The sequence below is a fragment of the Plecotus auritus genome (assembly GCF_963455305.1).
Source record: "Plecotus auritus genome assembly, chromosome: 10".
Lineage (NCBI taxonomy): Eukaryota > Metazoa > Chordata > Mammalia > Chiroptera > Vespertilionidae > Plecotus > Plecotus auritus.
Genome location: NC_137785.1, coordinates 46930586 through 46948940, shown reverse-complemented (window position 1 = coordinate 46948940; position 18355 = coordinate 46930586). Strand labels below are relative to the sequence as shown.

Genomic DNA, 18355 nt, shown 5'->3' with positions numbered 1-18355 from the left:
AAATGTTGGGTGGGGAAAGATGGTTCTTTTTTTTTTTCCAACTAGTCTTACCTCTTAATGGCTGAGGTACCAGAAAGGTATAGAAGAAAATGAGCAAACTTGCAATCAAGTCAGAGAATGCTCGATGAGACCTGAAAGAGGCCTTAAAATTTGATTGATCCAACCCCTTTATTTTCCACATAAGGAAACTGAAACTCAATTTGTGTTACGTCTTACAACTGGACAGTGGAAGTATTTACAAATAATCCTATGTGAAACATACCAAATAGTTACACTGCTGAAAAAAAGGAAACTTTCAAATGATATGGAACATTTTTACCACAGGTAGAAATAATATATGAAGTGTTGAATTATGTTTCAGAACTTGAATTCTCATCCCAGTTTGCCTCCAGGTGAGGAGAGAGGAACCCCAACTAGAAAGAGACAACACATAAGCACAGTCCAAGGAAATTCCGTAATGCCTGGATGTTAGGGCACAGAGATGGTGCAATAGAGTCCTCCCTCCCTCAGAGGGGAGGAAGCAGCTTGCCTATTGTGCCTTGACTGCTTCTTCAGTTGGTGCTGTCACCAGCCTGGTGTGGAGGAGACTGGCCCAGCAGTTTCCTTTATATGTAGTATGACTTCACTGGAAGGACTGTGTTTTTTGTTTTCTAGAGCATTTGTCATTGTCAGTGTTGGCATCAGAGATCATAGTTCAGTCAGTCAGCCTCCTGAGCTCCTTTATGGGTCACTAAACTCCAGGTCCAAGTCAATAATCTGGGGAGTCCACTTAAGGGGGAAGCAACCAGAGTCTACTTTGGAAGTATAAGTAGAAGTTAATGTTGCAAGTTAGGTGCAGACCAAACTGTTAGCCTGCATGTGAGTTTAGTATGAGGCAAGAGATTGGAAGGAAGGGGCTGTCATTGGAAAGGACTGGCTAGGGTATGGCCCTGGAGATTCACCAGAAGACTTGGTAGAAAGGGGCTATATAAGATGCTCAGTAGGAGGAAGAGGAAGTGGTACAGAAGCTGCTGTCCATGGTGCCACTCAGGAACTCCAGTTCTCTTTTGCAGATTGCAGGAATAGAGTTATTAATAGCCTGACAAGCTTGGATCTACTGATTATGGGGGGGAGCGGGGAGGGCAGTTGGGGTAAAGTTGGTATGGGTTAGCAACTGAAGCAATGAAAATATCATTATGAACAAGGGGAGTGAGTATGGGAGGTCATGGAGTACAATGCTTTGTTATTTTTAAAACTGTGGTAAAATACACACAACATAAAATTTACCATTTTAGACACTTTAATTCAGTGGCATTAAGTCCATTCACAATGTTGTACAACCATCACCACTCTGGTTTCAGAACTTTTTCATCACCCCTGACTGGGTTACAGGCTCAATCCCCAGGTGGCGTGCAGGAGGCAGCCAATTGATGTTTCTCTCTCATCACTGATGTTTCTCTCTCTCTATCCCTATCCCTTCCCCTCTCTCTAAAAATCAATAAAAACATATTTTAAAAAACTGCTTATGTACCAAAAATTGAGGTAACACAACATAATCATCTCCTCTGATAGGTGCTGAAGTAGGAAATTTGACTTTTGCCTTCAAGGCTGGATGAAGAGATGAGAGATAACTATATATTCAAAGATTGATTATAGGTTACAAGCTTTAAAATGCTATTGGAATTCAGAGGAGAAAAGTCACTAATAGTTGTTAGATGCTTAATGAATATTTGCATTAATAAATGAGTGGATGAACAATTGAACAGTCAAATACATAGCTGGCCTATGGAAGAAGTAGAACTTGATCTGGGTCAATTTAATAAGTACCACTGCCTGTCTTTCAACTACAAAATACAATCTAGTCATTAGGATGCAGAGCAATCTATTAGGTGGATAACAGAAACTGGATTTTGATGATTATCTTTTTAGATGGCTAGTCCAAAACTTTTGGAAAATATATATACTTTCATTAAGGAAATTTAAAGAAAGGTAGATTTGGGCACAATACAAGGAAGAATTTACTATTAACATTGGAAGGAAGGTGACAATCCTGTATGTGTCAAGCAGAGGCCATTGAAGTTCTTTGAGATATAGAGAAAATTATTGATCAGATTGAGCCAAAGGAGACTTTATTGCTAAATCTTTCCACTTGGAAAAAAAAAATCCATTTCTCTATTTCTATCTGTGAATTTAATGAATTATTAGTTGATGAATTGCTAGGAGTTATTCTTAATTTCCCTCTCTTTCCACATGCCCTTCCTCTCATCACTCTCTATCCCTTTAACCTGTTTTGTTTTTCTTCATCACACTTGTCACTGTCTGATATTATATTTGTTGTTTATTCACTGTCCCCCCAACTAGAATGTAGAAGCAGACAATTTGTTCACTTCTGTATGCCTGGCACACAATTGATGCTCAATAAGCATTTGCTGAAGCTTTAGATAACAATAAATAGCATATATATAAATAGCTGTACAGTTTTTCCTAAATATAAAAGTAGTACTTCTTTCTTGTTAATAAAATACAGAGAAGTATAAGGAGAGGATTTAAAAATTGGAAATTTATCAGCAACAATTTATACCCCTGGGAAATGTGCTTGATTTGGGTTCACCTAAAGTTTTAGGTGTTTGGGCCCAATCAGGCCAGTAAATAATAAAGATTTAACCCCATCTGTGTGTTTTTTGTTTTGTAATGTACAAAAGATGCTGGTAAGGAAGGATGGCTCCATAGGGATTACCTCTGGGAACATAGAATCCAAAGCCGAACAATGGGCTCTTACGTTATCTGGGCAATCTGTTTTGTACCTCCTGTAATTGGTGATATATAATTAGGCCTGCATATTACTTCTGAACACTGCCATACAATGCACTTCATTTAGCTGGGCTTATGGAGATTAGATCATGCACAGGAAGCTGGCTCCTTGGTTATAGAGCTCCATAGAGGAGTTGGGAGGCTTAAGGAGGGTGAAAAATTAAGGTTGATTTAAAGGGACGGGATTCTCTGGAAAAGCACAGAGATTTTTCCAGTTTGTGTCTCCATGACCTTTAGTTTCCCATAAGCAGCATTGATTCTTACCTCAATACTTTCTGTAAATAAGGGCCTCTTTAAGCTTCCCTTTCCTCGCCCTCATTGTGAGATTGTTTTCATTTTCATGAGCTAACTCTATAAAGAATCTAACAGTACCTACAAGATAAAAACCCCAACATAGTTCCTGGAACTCATATTAAAAGTATAATCATTGTTAGTTTCTTTTTTCCCCCTTTCCTTTTATCCACCGTTATCACTGTCCACACTATCGGGCTTTAATTAATTTATTGTAAAATAATGACATTTTGAAATCCCAGTATGTTTGACTGGAGTTTTGAATAGCATTTTGCACTTCTTAAGATACTTTAAGTTACCCACCTTGAGTTATTGTTATTATAATTGGTTTACTTGTTTTATTCTTGTTAGATCACAAGCAGTCTGAGAGATGACTCTTATTCACTTTTATATTCACTACCTAGGACAGTACTTTGATCCCAGTGGATATTAAAAAAATATATATCATAATTATTGTTAATAAAAATCAGCATCCTCACACACTTCACCCTATAAGGCCATTGCAGATCTAGATACACAGCATAACTTCTTTGAACATTTATTGATTTGGAGAGAATAGGACATACCATTTTGCCAGTAACATTTTAAGAGTGACAAATCTAGAGCAAGCTATGTTTTTGTGTGGGTTTTTTTCAAACTAGGTTTAACTTTTTCTGTGTGGCATTGATTGCTTGTTAGTTTCTAAGAGCAGGGCCTTCAGCAGTAAGAGAATTATTGTACAGATGAATAATAGGCAGATTAGGAGACTCAGAGGTAGTCAAAAGTAGGAAAGTAAGGGGTCAGAAAATGGGTCAATTTACCCATTTTGCCCAGCAGTTTTTCAGGCTGCACACACAAAAGAGCTGCAGTCCAGCCTCCCTCCATGTGTTTCAGCCTGTCTGTCAATCGCAAATGGTTTCATTGGCCTTAGAGTTAAAATTGTTTGTCTTAGCACTAGTGTGTTGCTTACGGTAAGACTCTGAGCCCTGCTAATAAGTGTATGCTGTTTGATTCCCATACCTCTGGCTTTGCAGTTACTCTCTCCATTTCCTTTTCCCTAGGTGTACGTGGTGGGGAATGAGCCCTTAACAGTTTTGGTGGATTCCCTGCTTCCCGTCCTGGGAGTGCTCTTTTCTCTCTACTGCTTTACCAAGCAGAGCGTGTCTCACATAAGGTAAACAACCAGAGAAACTTACTTGTTTATAAATAGTGAAGTCTTCTCTTGCATGTTGCTCTCGTTCTTATTTTGAATTTAACATGTCTCCTTATAATTAACTAGAGGTTCGGTGCACGACATTCGTGCACTCGAGACGAGGTGGGGGGTGCTTCAGCCTGGCCTGTGCCCTTTAGCAGTCCGGGAGCCCTTGAGGGATGTCAGTCGGACATCCTTAGCGCTGCCACGGAGGCGGGAGAGCTCCTGCGTTGAGCATCTGCTCCCTGGTGGTCAGTGCGCATCATAGTGACCATTTGTTCCGCCATTCAGTTGATTTGCATATTACCCTTTTATTATATAGGATTTTTTCTTTTCAGCCAGGAAACCATTTGAGGATCTTCTGCTGCTCATATAGAAAAGAGAGAGCCCTGACTGGTTTGGCTCAGTGGATAGAGCGTCGGCCTGCGACTGAAGGGTCCTGGGTTCGGTTCCAGTCAGGGGCATGTACCTGGGTTGCAGGCACATCCCCAGTGGGAGGTGTGCAAGAGGCAGCTGATCGATGTTTCTCTCTCATCGATGTTTCTAACTATCCTCTCCCTTTCCCCTCTGTAAGAAATCAATAAAATATATTTTAAAAATAAATAAATAAAATTTAAAAAAAGAGAGAGAGAGAGAGATCCTTGCAAATTGCAGGGGATTGGGTGTAGTTTTTAGAATGACTTGCCTCAGCCTCAGTCCTAGACATCAGAGATGAATGTTTACATGTATGAACGTGCCCCTGTTTAATCAGTGAAAAATACTGGAATTACATGTCTAGGAAGGAGGAAATAGAGGATGGTTCATAACTACCTCGTGGGGAGCTAGGAATCAAGCTCGGGAAATCTGGATCTGAATATGGCACTCTGTAATTTAGACTTGGATTTGGTGTTAGTGCTGCACAGGGTAGTTTAGAATGAAGGGGTTTCTCAGTTGTCCAGAAAATAACCTTTTGTATTGGGATTTAAGTAGGACTCCTTTGGTATCAGCTCTATTTTCGCAGCTACTTACGTGGTTTCTTTCTCCTTCTTATAAGAGTTTATATCCTTTCTAAAGTCATACAGAATTCTGATTTTTGGTGTTTGGAAATACCCCATATGTAATCTGATGTACAATAATGGTACCTTCTTTACTGAGCTATTATAAAGACTGTGCGTCAAACTGTTTAGCAAATCTACCATCATCACCAAGGGGTGAAGGAAAGTATAGTTGACCCTTGCACAACATAGGTTTGAACTATGCAGGTCCACTTATAGATGATTTTTTCAATAAATACCTGTACTGTTTTTAGTCTGTGCTTGGGATCTGTGGAGGTGGAGGACTGACTGTACATTAATCTATGCCATTTTATTTATTTATTTATTTATTTATTTTTTATTTTTGATCCTCACCCGAGGATATTTTTCCATTGATTTTTAGAAAGAGTGGAAGAGAGAGGGAAAGACAGAGAGAAATATCCATGTGAGAGAAACACTTCAATTGGTTGCCTCCTGCACACGCCCCGACCAAGGCCCGGGCTGGGGAGGAGCATGCAATTGAGGTATGTGCCCTTGACTAGAATCGAACCCAGGACCCTGTGGTCCACAGGCTGATGGTCTATCCACTGATCCAAACTAGCTAGGGCAATCTATGCCATTTTATATAGGGGACTTGAGCATCTTCAGATTTTGGTATTTGCAGGGAATCCTGGAACCGATCCCCTAAGGATATGGAGGGACAACTTAAGTTTTCGGGGAGTCAGAAGTTTATACGTATATTTTTACTGTGTGTGGGGTTCGGTATCCCTAACCCCCACATGTTGTACAAGGGTCATCTGTACTGTCTTGCATATTAGTCAAAGCTTACATATTGCCTTTGACTCTAACTTTTGGTTAGCGCATCATTGTAGCCCAAAGCCATATGGGAAGTGATAATAGAAAGTGCAGTGTGAGATGGAGATTATATATGTGAATTTGGCTTTAATGGACCATCCGTATAATAACTCTTGTTTTAGTTTTGGAACCCAAGTCCTCATAGCACTGTCATGTCCACATCAGACACTAAAAAGGAAGAGGCAAATGTTTATTCCATTCCTCTCCTAGTTGAAAAGGGGATGAGGAATCAGCAAGAATTTGGTGGTATGCTGTTTCTTGGTCACCAGCTATGGGTCCTATTGGTAGTGATGGTTTCATCAGTGTAAACTTTCTTTCACAGCGCCTAATCCAAACGCAGTGGGTACACTTTGTATTACAAAAAACAACAACATTCACATGGGGCTCATATGTTATATCACATTTATTTCTAGAGCCAAAGATCAGTCAGTCACTCATTGAATTTCAGGATATTTGTAAGAAGCATACTTTTCACTCTTGCACTTCAGTAGAACTAGGTGACTATGCCAGCATTTAGAATGCAGTGGGACATGACAGTCTTTCTTTCTCTCTTGTTAGATGCATGGAGTAAGATGACAAGCTCATTTATTACTTTTTTCTGCCAGGTCACTTTGCCAAGAGATCTTATTATGGATTCTGGGGAAACTGGAGAGAAACAAAGCAGTTGCCAGCCTGAAAGGATTTGCAGGATTGGACAGATCTGTGCCTTCTCTCCATTCTCTATGTCAGTTTAGAGCTGCCACTCAAGGTGGCATTATGATTACCATCAAAGAGGCCATTTGGTGAGTCCAACCACACTTTGCTGTCTCTCTTCAGATTTAATTGTACCCGAGGCCAATCTGTGATTTGTCCACTAAGGGGCGCTGATAGAAAGGAAACAAAAAAGCAGCTGACATGCTCCTGTTTATTATAATGTCTAAATGGAATGGGAGCCTTAAGTAACCCTCCAGGCTTTTCCTCCCTGCTAGCTAATAGTAGGTGCAATCGACTGGAGCCTCACAGCTCTGCATCACGACAAGTCCCTTACTTCACAAAGTCTTTGCCCGTGAATCAGAATAAAGGGCAGACACATGTTCACCCTCAACACCATAAACCAATGTGCTTTCTCACTCTCAAAATGGTATATGCATGTTCTGAGTCAGACGTTTTCCTATGGGAAATTGCTTGATAGCTATTTTTTATAGAAATTTTATAATGGCGGTTTGTTTCTCCCAGGGATTGATTAGAAGGTGCTTAATAAATGTTACTGGAATGGATAATTTATTTCTCCAGCATCTCACAAGTGTAGTTTAAATTATTTCCATTTTCTGGGTGATATGTATAGATGTTATTACCTCAGACTGTAAATTATTCTTATCAGATTTCACAAAGTATTTACCTGGTGGCAGCTACTGTACTTAGATTTCATATCACATTCAAAATGAGGCCGTTTGTTAAAGTGTTTAACTTTAATTTTTTTATCCATGATTGACTTTTAAGTTTTAGAACACTTTCAATATGATGAATTTGAGGAAAATAAACATATTGATTGCAAACAATGATCAGTACAAACTCAAGCTAATATTTTACTGAGAGTTGTTTTGTTGAGCATTAATAGGTTCTGTGGTTATGCCCTTGAACTGAAAGAGTTTAAAATTTTGGGGCATGTTTATTTAAAAAATGCTTTGGTACAGTTGAAACAGGGACAAATTTAGTGACTATATAGAGAATTTTATAGTATTTAACTTATCAGTAATTAAAACTTATTGCTATCTTAAGTCTTTAGTGTACTTCTTAGTGCACATGTGTCAAAATCAACAGTTCTTATTGAAACTAAAGAACAAGTCTGTGTTCACTGCAGCTTTATTTATATTTCTTTATTGTAGGAATGATAGTGAATAGGCAGTGCTTGAATGAATTTCCATCCCTACCAGATCCTTAACCTGGGGTCTGTACGTGGACTTTTAAGGGGCTATAATCTCCTTGAATTTATACACAAGAAAATTTTTTTATATGCCAACATGGATTTTTCCCCCCTGGAGTAAAGGGAAAATAAACCAAAATTTGAGGTCTTTTTAATGATTTGTTGTATGGAAAAATAACATGTTACTTTACAATATTATTAATGGGGTTTTAAAAAAATATATCTCTGGGTGATCAATCTTCCCAAGATAAACGTGATCCACATTGCAGTGATGAAGATGAAGCCCTGTACCAGAAGGTATCCTCAGAGCAGTGCCAGCTGGAGCATCTCGGGGACTTGCTGTCCCACTGCCAGGAATGTGGGTTGGCTGGTGACTTCTTCATCTTCTGCTTGAAGGTAAGAGCTACAGTACATGTACAGTTCATGGTCAGCTTTATTCCAGGGTAGTATCAGGAGCCCCATTGAATTTTCAAGGCAGTCATGATCTTATGTTCTAAAATTAGAGCCTATCAGAATAAATAATCAGAGGTTATAAGGGTAATTTATTTTTTAGGAGGTTTGGTAAAAAGAAGAAACCTACCCTCAGCAGTACACATGTAACTGAACGACTTTACAAGGTAATCTGCCCTGAAATTTTAGAGATGACTAAAGCAGAACTGTTGATCTATGAAAGGGTTAATCTTTGCTCTGTGTTCATAGTAAGAACTCTTTTGAAGTTAATAGCAGGTTTTACAGCTGTAGAGTAATCCCTTTCCTTTCTGACTATTGTTTTGTCAGGTATTTGGAAAGGAGGTTTAGCAGTGCTGCCTCTCTCATTTCATTTTGTAGCCGCTTGGAAACCTTCTCTGGGTTTGCTTGGTGCTAGTGGTTGTCCTTCCTGTTGTCCTAATCTCCAACAGTAACCCGTAACCCATACCGTTACCCCTTATTTGCACTATTTGAGACCATAAGCCTCTGATTCCCTGTCTTCCAGCTCTGCCTTCTCCATTATTTTTCCTAAAGAAAGTGACTACTCCAAGAGAATGGTTTGTGGAGTTTCAGGATGGTGTGGGTGTGGGAGAATGCAAGGGAGTGAATTAGGGCTAACAATTCTAGAATTTGAAGTTGGGGGTACTTTTTTGATGCTTTCTCCTCTCCCATGTTCACATCTACCCCCTCCGCCCAGCCCACTCATTGTAAAAAACATTACAAGAATATATGTCCTCTTAATTTGACACTTTAAAAATTTTTATTTAAAAAAAGGGTATTTTTGTTTTTGTTTTTTTCCCTCTGGTTTTCCCACCTTGGTATTATTGACATTTTGGATAGGATAATTTTTTGCTGGCTGCAGGTAAAGGGGAGATGGGAGGCCTTCTGGTGAGGATTGGGGGCTTCCTATGCATTGTAGGATGTTTAGTAGCATCTCTGACCTCTTCCCACTAGGTGCTTGTACCACCTTCCAATTATGATGATCAAAAATGTCCCCAGACATTGCTGGAAGTCCCCCTGGGGAGCAAGATTGCTTAGGCACAGTTGGGAAGCACTGCTCTTAACTGTCAGTTACTCTGTTAAAGCATTAATTGTTAACACATTGCGGGCCAGTCGTTTTATTGCTGGCTTTACCCAGTGGCCAGATAAGTTTCTATTGAACGAGTACAAAAAACGTTTTACATAAATGTTAAAGGCACACTTTAAAATTAAATACCCATTGCATTTTGAAGTTATTTATTACATGTCCTTACAAGCTGATATCTTTTTAAAGTATGATACTTTGTAAAACACTGTGTAATGTGAAGTGAGAATTCCCGTGATCCGTTTAAGTAAGTTAAGGTTTTACCTTCCCGAGGAAATTTGCAATATGAAGAGTAGGGGAAAAGCCTACAAAATCCACAGTAATGAATTATGTATTGGTAGAAGTTTAGTTCTAAATATCTTAGGGAAAAGGGCTGTGGTGCTGAGAGCATCTAATAGTCTCTAAAGAGGTTTGGAAATGTTATTTGGCTTTAGTTCAAGGAAGGCTAGTGATGCAGATCATAAAAATACTGGTGAAATAAGTAATCTTTCAAACTAGATCTTCGTGTGTATGTTTTTCATTATGAAGTTTTAAATTTTCATACACAGGTATCATAGTATAGGTACTATTCTGCCACTTACATTTTTCACTCCACATTTGCTTTTGAGAGCTCTCTATATTGATATCCACACAGACCTGGTTCATTTATCTCAACTGCTGCAATATAATAAATACATCACAACTTATTCATTTTCTTATTGCTGGACATTTTTGTTTCCAATTTTTGGCTATTATAAATAATGCTGCGGTGAACACAGACTTGTCCTTTAAATACACATTTCAAACAGAGTTTTCTAGCTCTTGTTGAGCCCTTCGTCCTACAGGCTTTTTATTCACTTTCCCTTTTCTCTTACACTGATAGGAGTTGACTCATGTGGCCGTGGAAAATGAAGCAGAGTTAAAAACGCAGCACTTCTCCAGCAAAAGCCTCTTGGAATCAGAACAGCACCAAACTCTTCTGGTGGAAGGCCAAGAGCAGAAGCTGCTGGTTCTACAGCTGGTGGCTGTTCTGTGCGAGAGAATGTCTGAGCAGATATTCACAAACATTACTCAGGTCAGGGTCTGTCACATTCTGGATCCAGCCTGGTTTGGATTCTTTACATTCTTTCCAAAAAAATGTTCAAAGAATGTTACTCAGAGTGTGGTTTGATGACACCTGCCTCAGTGTTACCTGGAATGCTGGTTAAACATGCAAATAACTGAGCCCACACCGGACCAAGAGGATTGACACTTTCACAGGTCCTAGGAATCGGCAAGTTTATTAACAAACTCCTGAGGCGATTCTCAAGCGCATAAAACTTTAAGAACTGTTTTAAATGAGCCTGGGCATCTGCTTTTTGTTGTTGTTGTTGTTAATTCTCACCTGAGGGTGTTTTTCCATTGATTTTTTAGAGAGTGGAAGGGAGGAGGAGAGACAAAGAGAGGGAGAAACATCAATGTCACATCATTTGGTTGCCTCCCACATGTGCCTCAACCAGGGCCAGGGATGGAGCCTGCAACCAAGGTACGTGCCCTTGACCAGGAATTGGAATTGAACCTGAGACCCTTTGTTGTGTGGGTGGATGTTCTAACCACTGAGAACACCAGCCAGGGCTTACTAGCTTTTTTAAAAATAGGAAATAAAAGTAATAAAGCATAAGCAGTGCAAGTGCCATATTATACCACTTTACCAAAATTAGTTGTTGGTTGGTGAATAGTCGGTTGTAAGATGGTATGATTGTCGCGTTTAAATCTGATTCTTGAGCTCTTTGTATCCTTCTCATTGTCATCTGCCTCGGGTGTTGCTAAGCAGCATTTCAGTACAGCTCCTGCTGAGAAAATTTGCAGCTGCCTGTCAGCTCTGACTTATCGTGACTGTTTAATGAGAATTATGGTCATGATTTTTTTCCTGGCCTCTTATTCCTTCAGTTCATTGACTCTGTGTTATGTTACTCAGTGAGGTGATTTGTTTCTCTTGTGTTTATATTGTTTCCCTGAAGACTTTTACATGCAAATCTTATGTTTTTGTCTTAGGATGCTAGTTGGAAGGGGAAATGGTCTAAAAATTTATATGACTTGAGCTTTTGCTCTTATCTCCCATTATTCCCAATTAAGGAACAATGGTTTGAGGCTGATACTAAAATGATTTGTCCCATTAAATTATCCTTCAGCTAAGGTTAAAATGTATCAGGACAAAAAGAAACACAAAAAAATATTAAATTGCATTTAGTAATCTTATTGCTAGTGATACTTTTGGTATGTTATTTTGAAATACACACATATGGATAAGTTAAAAGTAGTAAGTGTTATAGTAATTTGGTTAATATGATTAGGGACCAAAATTTTCAGTGTAAGAAAAAAATTATAAATATAAAATCAAAGAACTTGAGTAAAAACCCTAGTATCTTGAATTTTGATTGGAAGTATGAGTGTGAACTCACGATTTGTTTTTCTCTTTTTGAAAAATAGGTAATTCCTGGCTAGGTTCAGTGTCAGTGCCAAGAAGCAATGACAGCGCAGTAGCACTAAACATCATTTGTGCTGGATTATAGTTTCTAAGTACCATTTCCTACTAAAAGAACACAAAGCTTATAGGATTAAAGGTTTATTTGTGGTCTAGGGTAGGAATTGTATACTATAAGCCTCAGGGCATTTTATTGTACATGAATATAAGGAAACTATGTGAAATTAATGAGGTCATGTCAATAATACTCAGGAGCCAATTTGAAGGGGCCATAGGACATTTTGAGCATTAAAAGGAATAATGCCTGCAATGGATTTAAACACATCAAAGTTATAAATGCTAGTCCCTACAAAAAAAAATCTTGTGTAGGACATCTTTGGAGATTGTTAGGGTATTACTCATTAATTTGTAAATTGATAAATGAAGGCAAAGAATAAAGCATTTATCTTGCTTTTCCTTGGGAACTGTATTTCAATGTAACCAAATAGTCGATGAGGAAAAATTTCCTTTATACAGGAATCACAGCTAAAAAATCCAAAGAACTAGAAAATTATTTTTTACAATTCTGTAATGAAATAATAGATCTAAGTAATAATCATCAATGTTACTAAAATCATTAGGGATACTGTATAATGAATGTAATTAGGCCAAATACACCCAAACCAACTGATTCCCCTCACCCCCTGCACAGCATTTTATCAAGAAAACTTTCAGCCCTGGCCAGTTTTGCTCAGTTGGTTGAACTTTGTCCCATGCACCAAAAGGTTACTGATTCCATTTCCGGTCAGGGCACACACCCTAGTTTTGGGCTTGATCCCCAGTAGGAGGCATGCAGGATGTTTCACTCTCACATCAATGTTTCTCTCTCTCCCTCTCCTTTCCTCTCTCACTAAAATCAATATGAACATTTTAAAAAAAAGAAAAATTTTAAATTTGAAAGAATTTTATAGTGATTACTTACACACCCACTGCCTAGATTCTATTAGCATTTTATTATACTTGCTTTATCACATATTAATCCCTGTTTTCAATTGTCTATCCACCTCATTTTTGATGAATTTCAGGGTTAATACAAATATCAGTATATGCCTCCCTAAATATTTCAGTATGGACTGTTCATCTTAACATCACCATAGGTAGACAAGCAGACATTATGTGCCTCCTGATGTAATACAGTAGGACAGATGCAGCAGCTCTGGGAAGAGTCCTGACAAAATAAAATAAAATCCCCAAAATGTGAATCTGAATCTAATCAAGAAAATGCAGGACAGCGAAGCGAGTTAATGCCACGAGGAAGCAATTGGCCAAATGCAGAAAGTGGGAAATTGTACAGGACAAATGACCCAGTTTCTTTATCAAATAAATGGCATCAAAAAGGAGTAGGGCTGCCGAAACCGGTTTGGCTCAGTGGATAGAGCGTCGGCCTGCGGACTGAAAGGTCCCGGGTTCGATTCCGGTCAAGGGCATGTACCTTGGTTGTGGGCACATCCTCAGTGGGAGGTGTGCAGGAGGCAGCTGATCGATGTTTCTCTCTCATCAATGTTTCTAGCTCTCTATCCCTCTCCCTTCCTCTCTGTGAAATATCAATAAAATATATATTAAAAAAAAAAAAGGAGTAGGGCTAAAAAAGAAAAAAGGAGCAGGCTATTATAGCTTGAAAGGGACGTATAACCAAATGCAATGTGTGGATCCTGATTCAGACAAACCAGGACATTTTTGAACAGTCATGGACCGAGTATTAGAAGATACAAGGGATTGTTGGTTGTAGTCATGGTATGGTAGTAACACATGCTCACTGTAAACACATTTAAACAACATAGAAGTGCAAAATTTAAAAATTAGCGATTTCTGATTAAAGATGGTGTGTTGAACACACGTGTTTATCTGCCTCCTCTGGAAACCACAAGGACCAATAGAGCAGGGAAGGAGAGACAGTAAATATTTGAGAATAACATTTGGAAACTGGAGAATAGTGGCTGAGTTAGCAACCTCAGAAAATGGAAAGCTAAGTGCCTACATGGGAGAAGTCAAGAAGCAAAGCACTGCATTTCAATACAATTGTTTTGAAAAGAAAAAAAAAAAGAAAAAGAAAAAGCTACTTCTCCCTGCAGAACCCTGGGAGGTCTGGAGGCCTCAGATAAGCTTTAAAGATGGAGCTGAATTTAGAGCTTAAAATAGGTTGAAAGGCTGCACTAGCTTGGGTAGACCCCTCGATTCCTTCCTCAACTTTGTACAACCACCTCCCGTCCCCAGCAAAAGATTGGAGGTTTATTCTTTCTTTTTTTAAAATGTATTTTTATTGATTTTCAGAGAGGAAGGGAGAGGGAGAGAGAGAGAGAAACATCAATGATGAGAGAATCACCGATCGGCTGCCTCCTGCATGCTCCACACAGGGGATCGGGCCCGCAACCCAGGCATGTGCCCTTGACCAGAATCGAACCCAGGACCCTTCAGTCTGCAGGCCGACGCTCTTTCCACTGAGCCAAACCGGCTAGGGCTGGAGGTTTATTCTTGAGAAAGGTTGAACCCAAGAGACTCTGAACTTGAGCGGTGTTAGCAAACTAAAAAACTGGAGGATTAAGTTGACATCTACATGCTCAGCAGTGAGGCCTCCAGACCCCTTCCCCTCAGTTGCTAGAATGGTGGTAGCAGGTTTACACATCCCCATAGGTTAGTGTGAGGATTAAGTGAGTCTATAACTGTGATATGCTCAGAATGGTACCTGGTAAATAGTAAATGCTTAATGTTATTATTGAATTAACAGGCAAAATAATTAAAGGTGGTTATCTCTGTAGGACCAGAATCAGGTGAGAGTAGGACATGGTTATTTTTCATTATAAACTTTCAGGAATATTTGGCTTTTTAAATTATGCACCTTTACAAAAAATTTAAGGAAAAAGTAAGTCTCTCCCCCCTCTCTGCAGCAGGCTTTAGTCACATACCTATCCTTGTGGTGGGCAGCCCCACCAAAATCACAGGAAATGAGTAGAAGGGGGAGGAGCTGTTATCCAAATGGGTATGGTGGTTTTGTTGTTACAAGAAAGTTTGCAGGAAAAGCTACTTCATAGATGACAATACAGCTGATTATTACATTAACAGCTTCCAGGGTTTTATATATGTACTAGAGGCCCGGTGCATGAAATTCACCGGGGTCCCTAGGTCTAGCTGGGGATCAGGGCCCATCTGTGGGGCAACCAGCAGGGCAATCGGGGCCCCTACTGGCACCCGCCCTGGCTGGCCTGGCACTGCCTACTCGCCATGCCCCCCCCCCCACCATTGCCGGTCACCTCCCTCTGCGGAGCGACTGGTGGGATGATTGGGGGGGACCCGCTGGCACCCGCCTTGGCTGACCTGGGGCCTGCGGGCTGGGGGCAGCTCCTACATTGAGCATCTGCTCCCTGGTGGTCAGTGCACATCATAGTGACTGGTCATTCCACCAGTCTTTCCACCAGTCGGTTGATTTGCATATTAGGCTTTTATTATATAGGATATACATATAGACAGATATAGGAAAGTTCCTTGTTAACAAAAATAGAATTATACCACTTGTTTTCCAACATATACAGTGGAGAGGAACTTAGAAAAAGTCAGAGGTTAGATAGTTCTTTTCCAGCAATTTAACAATACTTGTGCTGATATAGAAGCATCCTATAAGCAAGGTGTGCTTTAGAAAACTCTTGAAAGGCAAAATGGGTAGGCCAAGATGCTCAATGAGAGTTTCTCTAAAAGGGCCAGTGTCCTTAACTCTGGCATCAATAAAGTCCTAGGCTAAGAGGGTGGTGAAAATTGCCATAACCAGCATTGTTCATTTCAGTAGGTGGAACTTTAAATAATTTTTCTAGCTTCCTGCCTTATTCCAAAAGACAAGTGTTAACAAGCCATTTTTTAAATTTTTTTTTTTTACTTTAAGCTTGCAATAAAGATTCTAGCATAGTGTGTAATTTGTCCAGGGAGTTGAACATGCAAGCTTGCATGGTAGTTAGAGGCTTATTATGACCTATCTCAGCTGCCCCATTTTCAAAATGATTTTCCTCTTTTGAGCCATTAATCCTCAGTGTGCGTGTGTGTACGCGCGTGTGCGTGTGTGTCCAGTATGTACGTGTGTGTGCATGTACATGTGTATGTGTATGCTGTCTTTTATTCAAAGGCGTTTCTTCCTTTGAAAGTGATTAATCAATGTGCAGTTAAAATGATGCTGACCAAGTTAATTCCATTTAAGGTTTAGTAGGTTGCCAAATGTAACGTAAAATATTTCTATGTGCAAGTCTTAATCCTTTAAATATATTTGATACTTAAAAAATGACTGTGGTTCATTTGTACCGATTGTTTGAGGACACTGGCTTCTACATAAAATTGAATGCCTCTTTCCCCATTCTTTGCTTAATTAGAATAAGACTGTTAAAATGGCAGGGGTGAGGCCCTGGCCGGGTAGCTCAGTTGGTTAGAACATTGTCCCAATATGACAAGGTTGTGGGTTCACTCCCTGGTCCAGGCACATGCAAGAATCAACCAATGAATGCATAAATAAGTAGAACAACAACTCGATATGTGTTTTCTCTCTCTCTCTCTCAAAATCAATTAAATTTTTTTTTTTAATTTTTTTAAAAAGTGAGTGGGCTCTAACTGGTTTGGCTCAGTGGATAGAGAGTCAGCCTGTAGACTGAAGGGTCCCGGGTTCATTTCTGGTCAAGGGCACATACTTTGGTTACAGGCCCAATCCCCAGCCCTGGTCAGGGATTGTACGGGAGGCAACCAATCGATGTGTCTCTCTCACATTGATGTTTCTCTCTGTCTCTCCCCTTCCTTTCCACTCTCTCTAAAAATCAATGGAAAAATATATTCAGGTGAGGATTAACTACAACAACAAAAATAGTTGCTAGGATGAGGGGAAGATATTCTTGAGGAGGAAATCTCATTAGGAGAAGTAGATCTAGGACCTCCTAAGTTGGTCAGAAAGTAACAAATCCTTTTTCATTTTAATTTCCTGCCAAAATTCATGAAAAGTAAAGGGAGTTGGTTTAGTATATTAAAACATTTGGGAAAGTTTAAATGGGTTTTCTCACTTATTGACCATATGGCCTTGAGCAGATAACCTCCTTAAGTCTCAGATTCTTCATCTCAAAATGAGGATAAGAGTAGTGACCTCCTAGAGTTAATATGAGGCCTCAGTGATATTGTGTATGTGAAACACTGAGCACCATGCCTGCTACACAATAGCAGCTGTTGTTGAAGTTTCTTGCTATCATGATGTTGATGTGGAAGAAGATGAAGATGTAGATGTAAGATGTAAAGAAAATGTTGAGATTTTTTTTTTCTTTCTCCCCACTAATTCTAAATCCTTTTTCTGTGGTAGGTGGTGGACTTTGTAGCAGCAACACTGCAGCGAGCATGTGCAAGCTTGGCCCACCAGACAGAGAGCACTGTGGAATCACAGACACTGAGCATGTCCATGGGGCTGGTGGCTGTCATGCTGGGAGGAGCTGTTCAGGTGAGTTGCAGACATGAGCCAAACTTGAAGGGAGGAAGAAGCAAAAGAGAAGAGAAAAACCTATGGTTTCCCTTCCATACCCTTGTACGAAACAAAAATGGTTATTGCACAGAGGAGAACCAGGATAAACAAGTCAAGTTGTTAGTGAGAATTGTCTCCAAAGTAGAGGACAACAAAATGTGCACTTTCACTTTGTCACCTGCATAGTGGTCACCATCAGAAAGGCAGGGCCCTTTCTGACCTGGCACAAGCTTGATTTGGAAATGCTCAGCACAGTGTTTTGGATCCATGGTGAATACTGAATCCTCTTACCCTCACTGTATTCGCTTCCAAAGCCGGTTCCTACTATTCCAGTCAGGGAAAGCCTTTGTAACCTGCTGGTTGCTTATGATGCCATCTGTTTTAAATAGCTTCGTTTTAGCATAGGATCCATTGTTTTGCTCATATCATGTAACATGTTAAAGCTTTGTTTCCAGTGGATGTATCTTTTACGTACTTAATTTATAATTTTTAAATTTTTTCTCTCAAAAGTGTTTATTACACACTTGCTTTGTGCCAGATACTGAGCTAAGGTGCTGGGAATACAACTGTGGACCAAGGAGATATGGTCTCTACTCTCATGAAGCTTGCAGTCCAGTAAGGGAGTCAGATACCAAATAACTATCCAAAAAATATACATAGAATTGAATGAATTTGCAGAAAAGTGAAAGGTACTGAGAGAACATAGCATCCAACCTAGGCTGGGAAGGTTTCTACTGAGGAAGTATAAGGTTAAGGTAAGACTTGAATGATGGATAGAAATTTGGGTGTACATGTAATGCAGGTGGAGGAAACTCTTCCAATTAAAGA

General features: G+C 39.5%; 1 protein-coding gene across 1 annotated transcript in view; it reads left to right on the top strand.

Moving 5' to 3' along the window:
* The window catches only part of TANGO6 (transport and golgi organization 6 homolog), a 151738-nt gene that overhangs the window by 32459 nt on the left and 100924 nt on the right, over positions 1–18355 (top strand). Inside the window, exons 8-12 of the mRNA XM_080645013.1 lie at positions 4122–4234; positions 6726–6902; positions 8293–8419; positions 10438–10629; positions 17372–17506. Coding sequence (XP_080501139.1) covers positions 4122–4234; positions 6726–6902; positions 8293–8419; positions 10438–10629; positions 17372–17506 — 744 coding nt within the window. The remainder of the gene's footprint in view (positions 1–4121; positions 4235–6725; positions 6903–8292; positions 8420–10437; positions 10630–17371; positions 17507–18355) is intronic.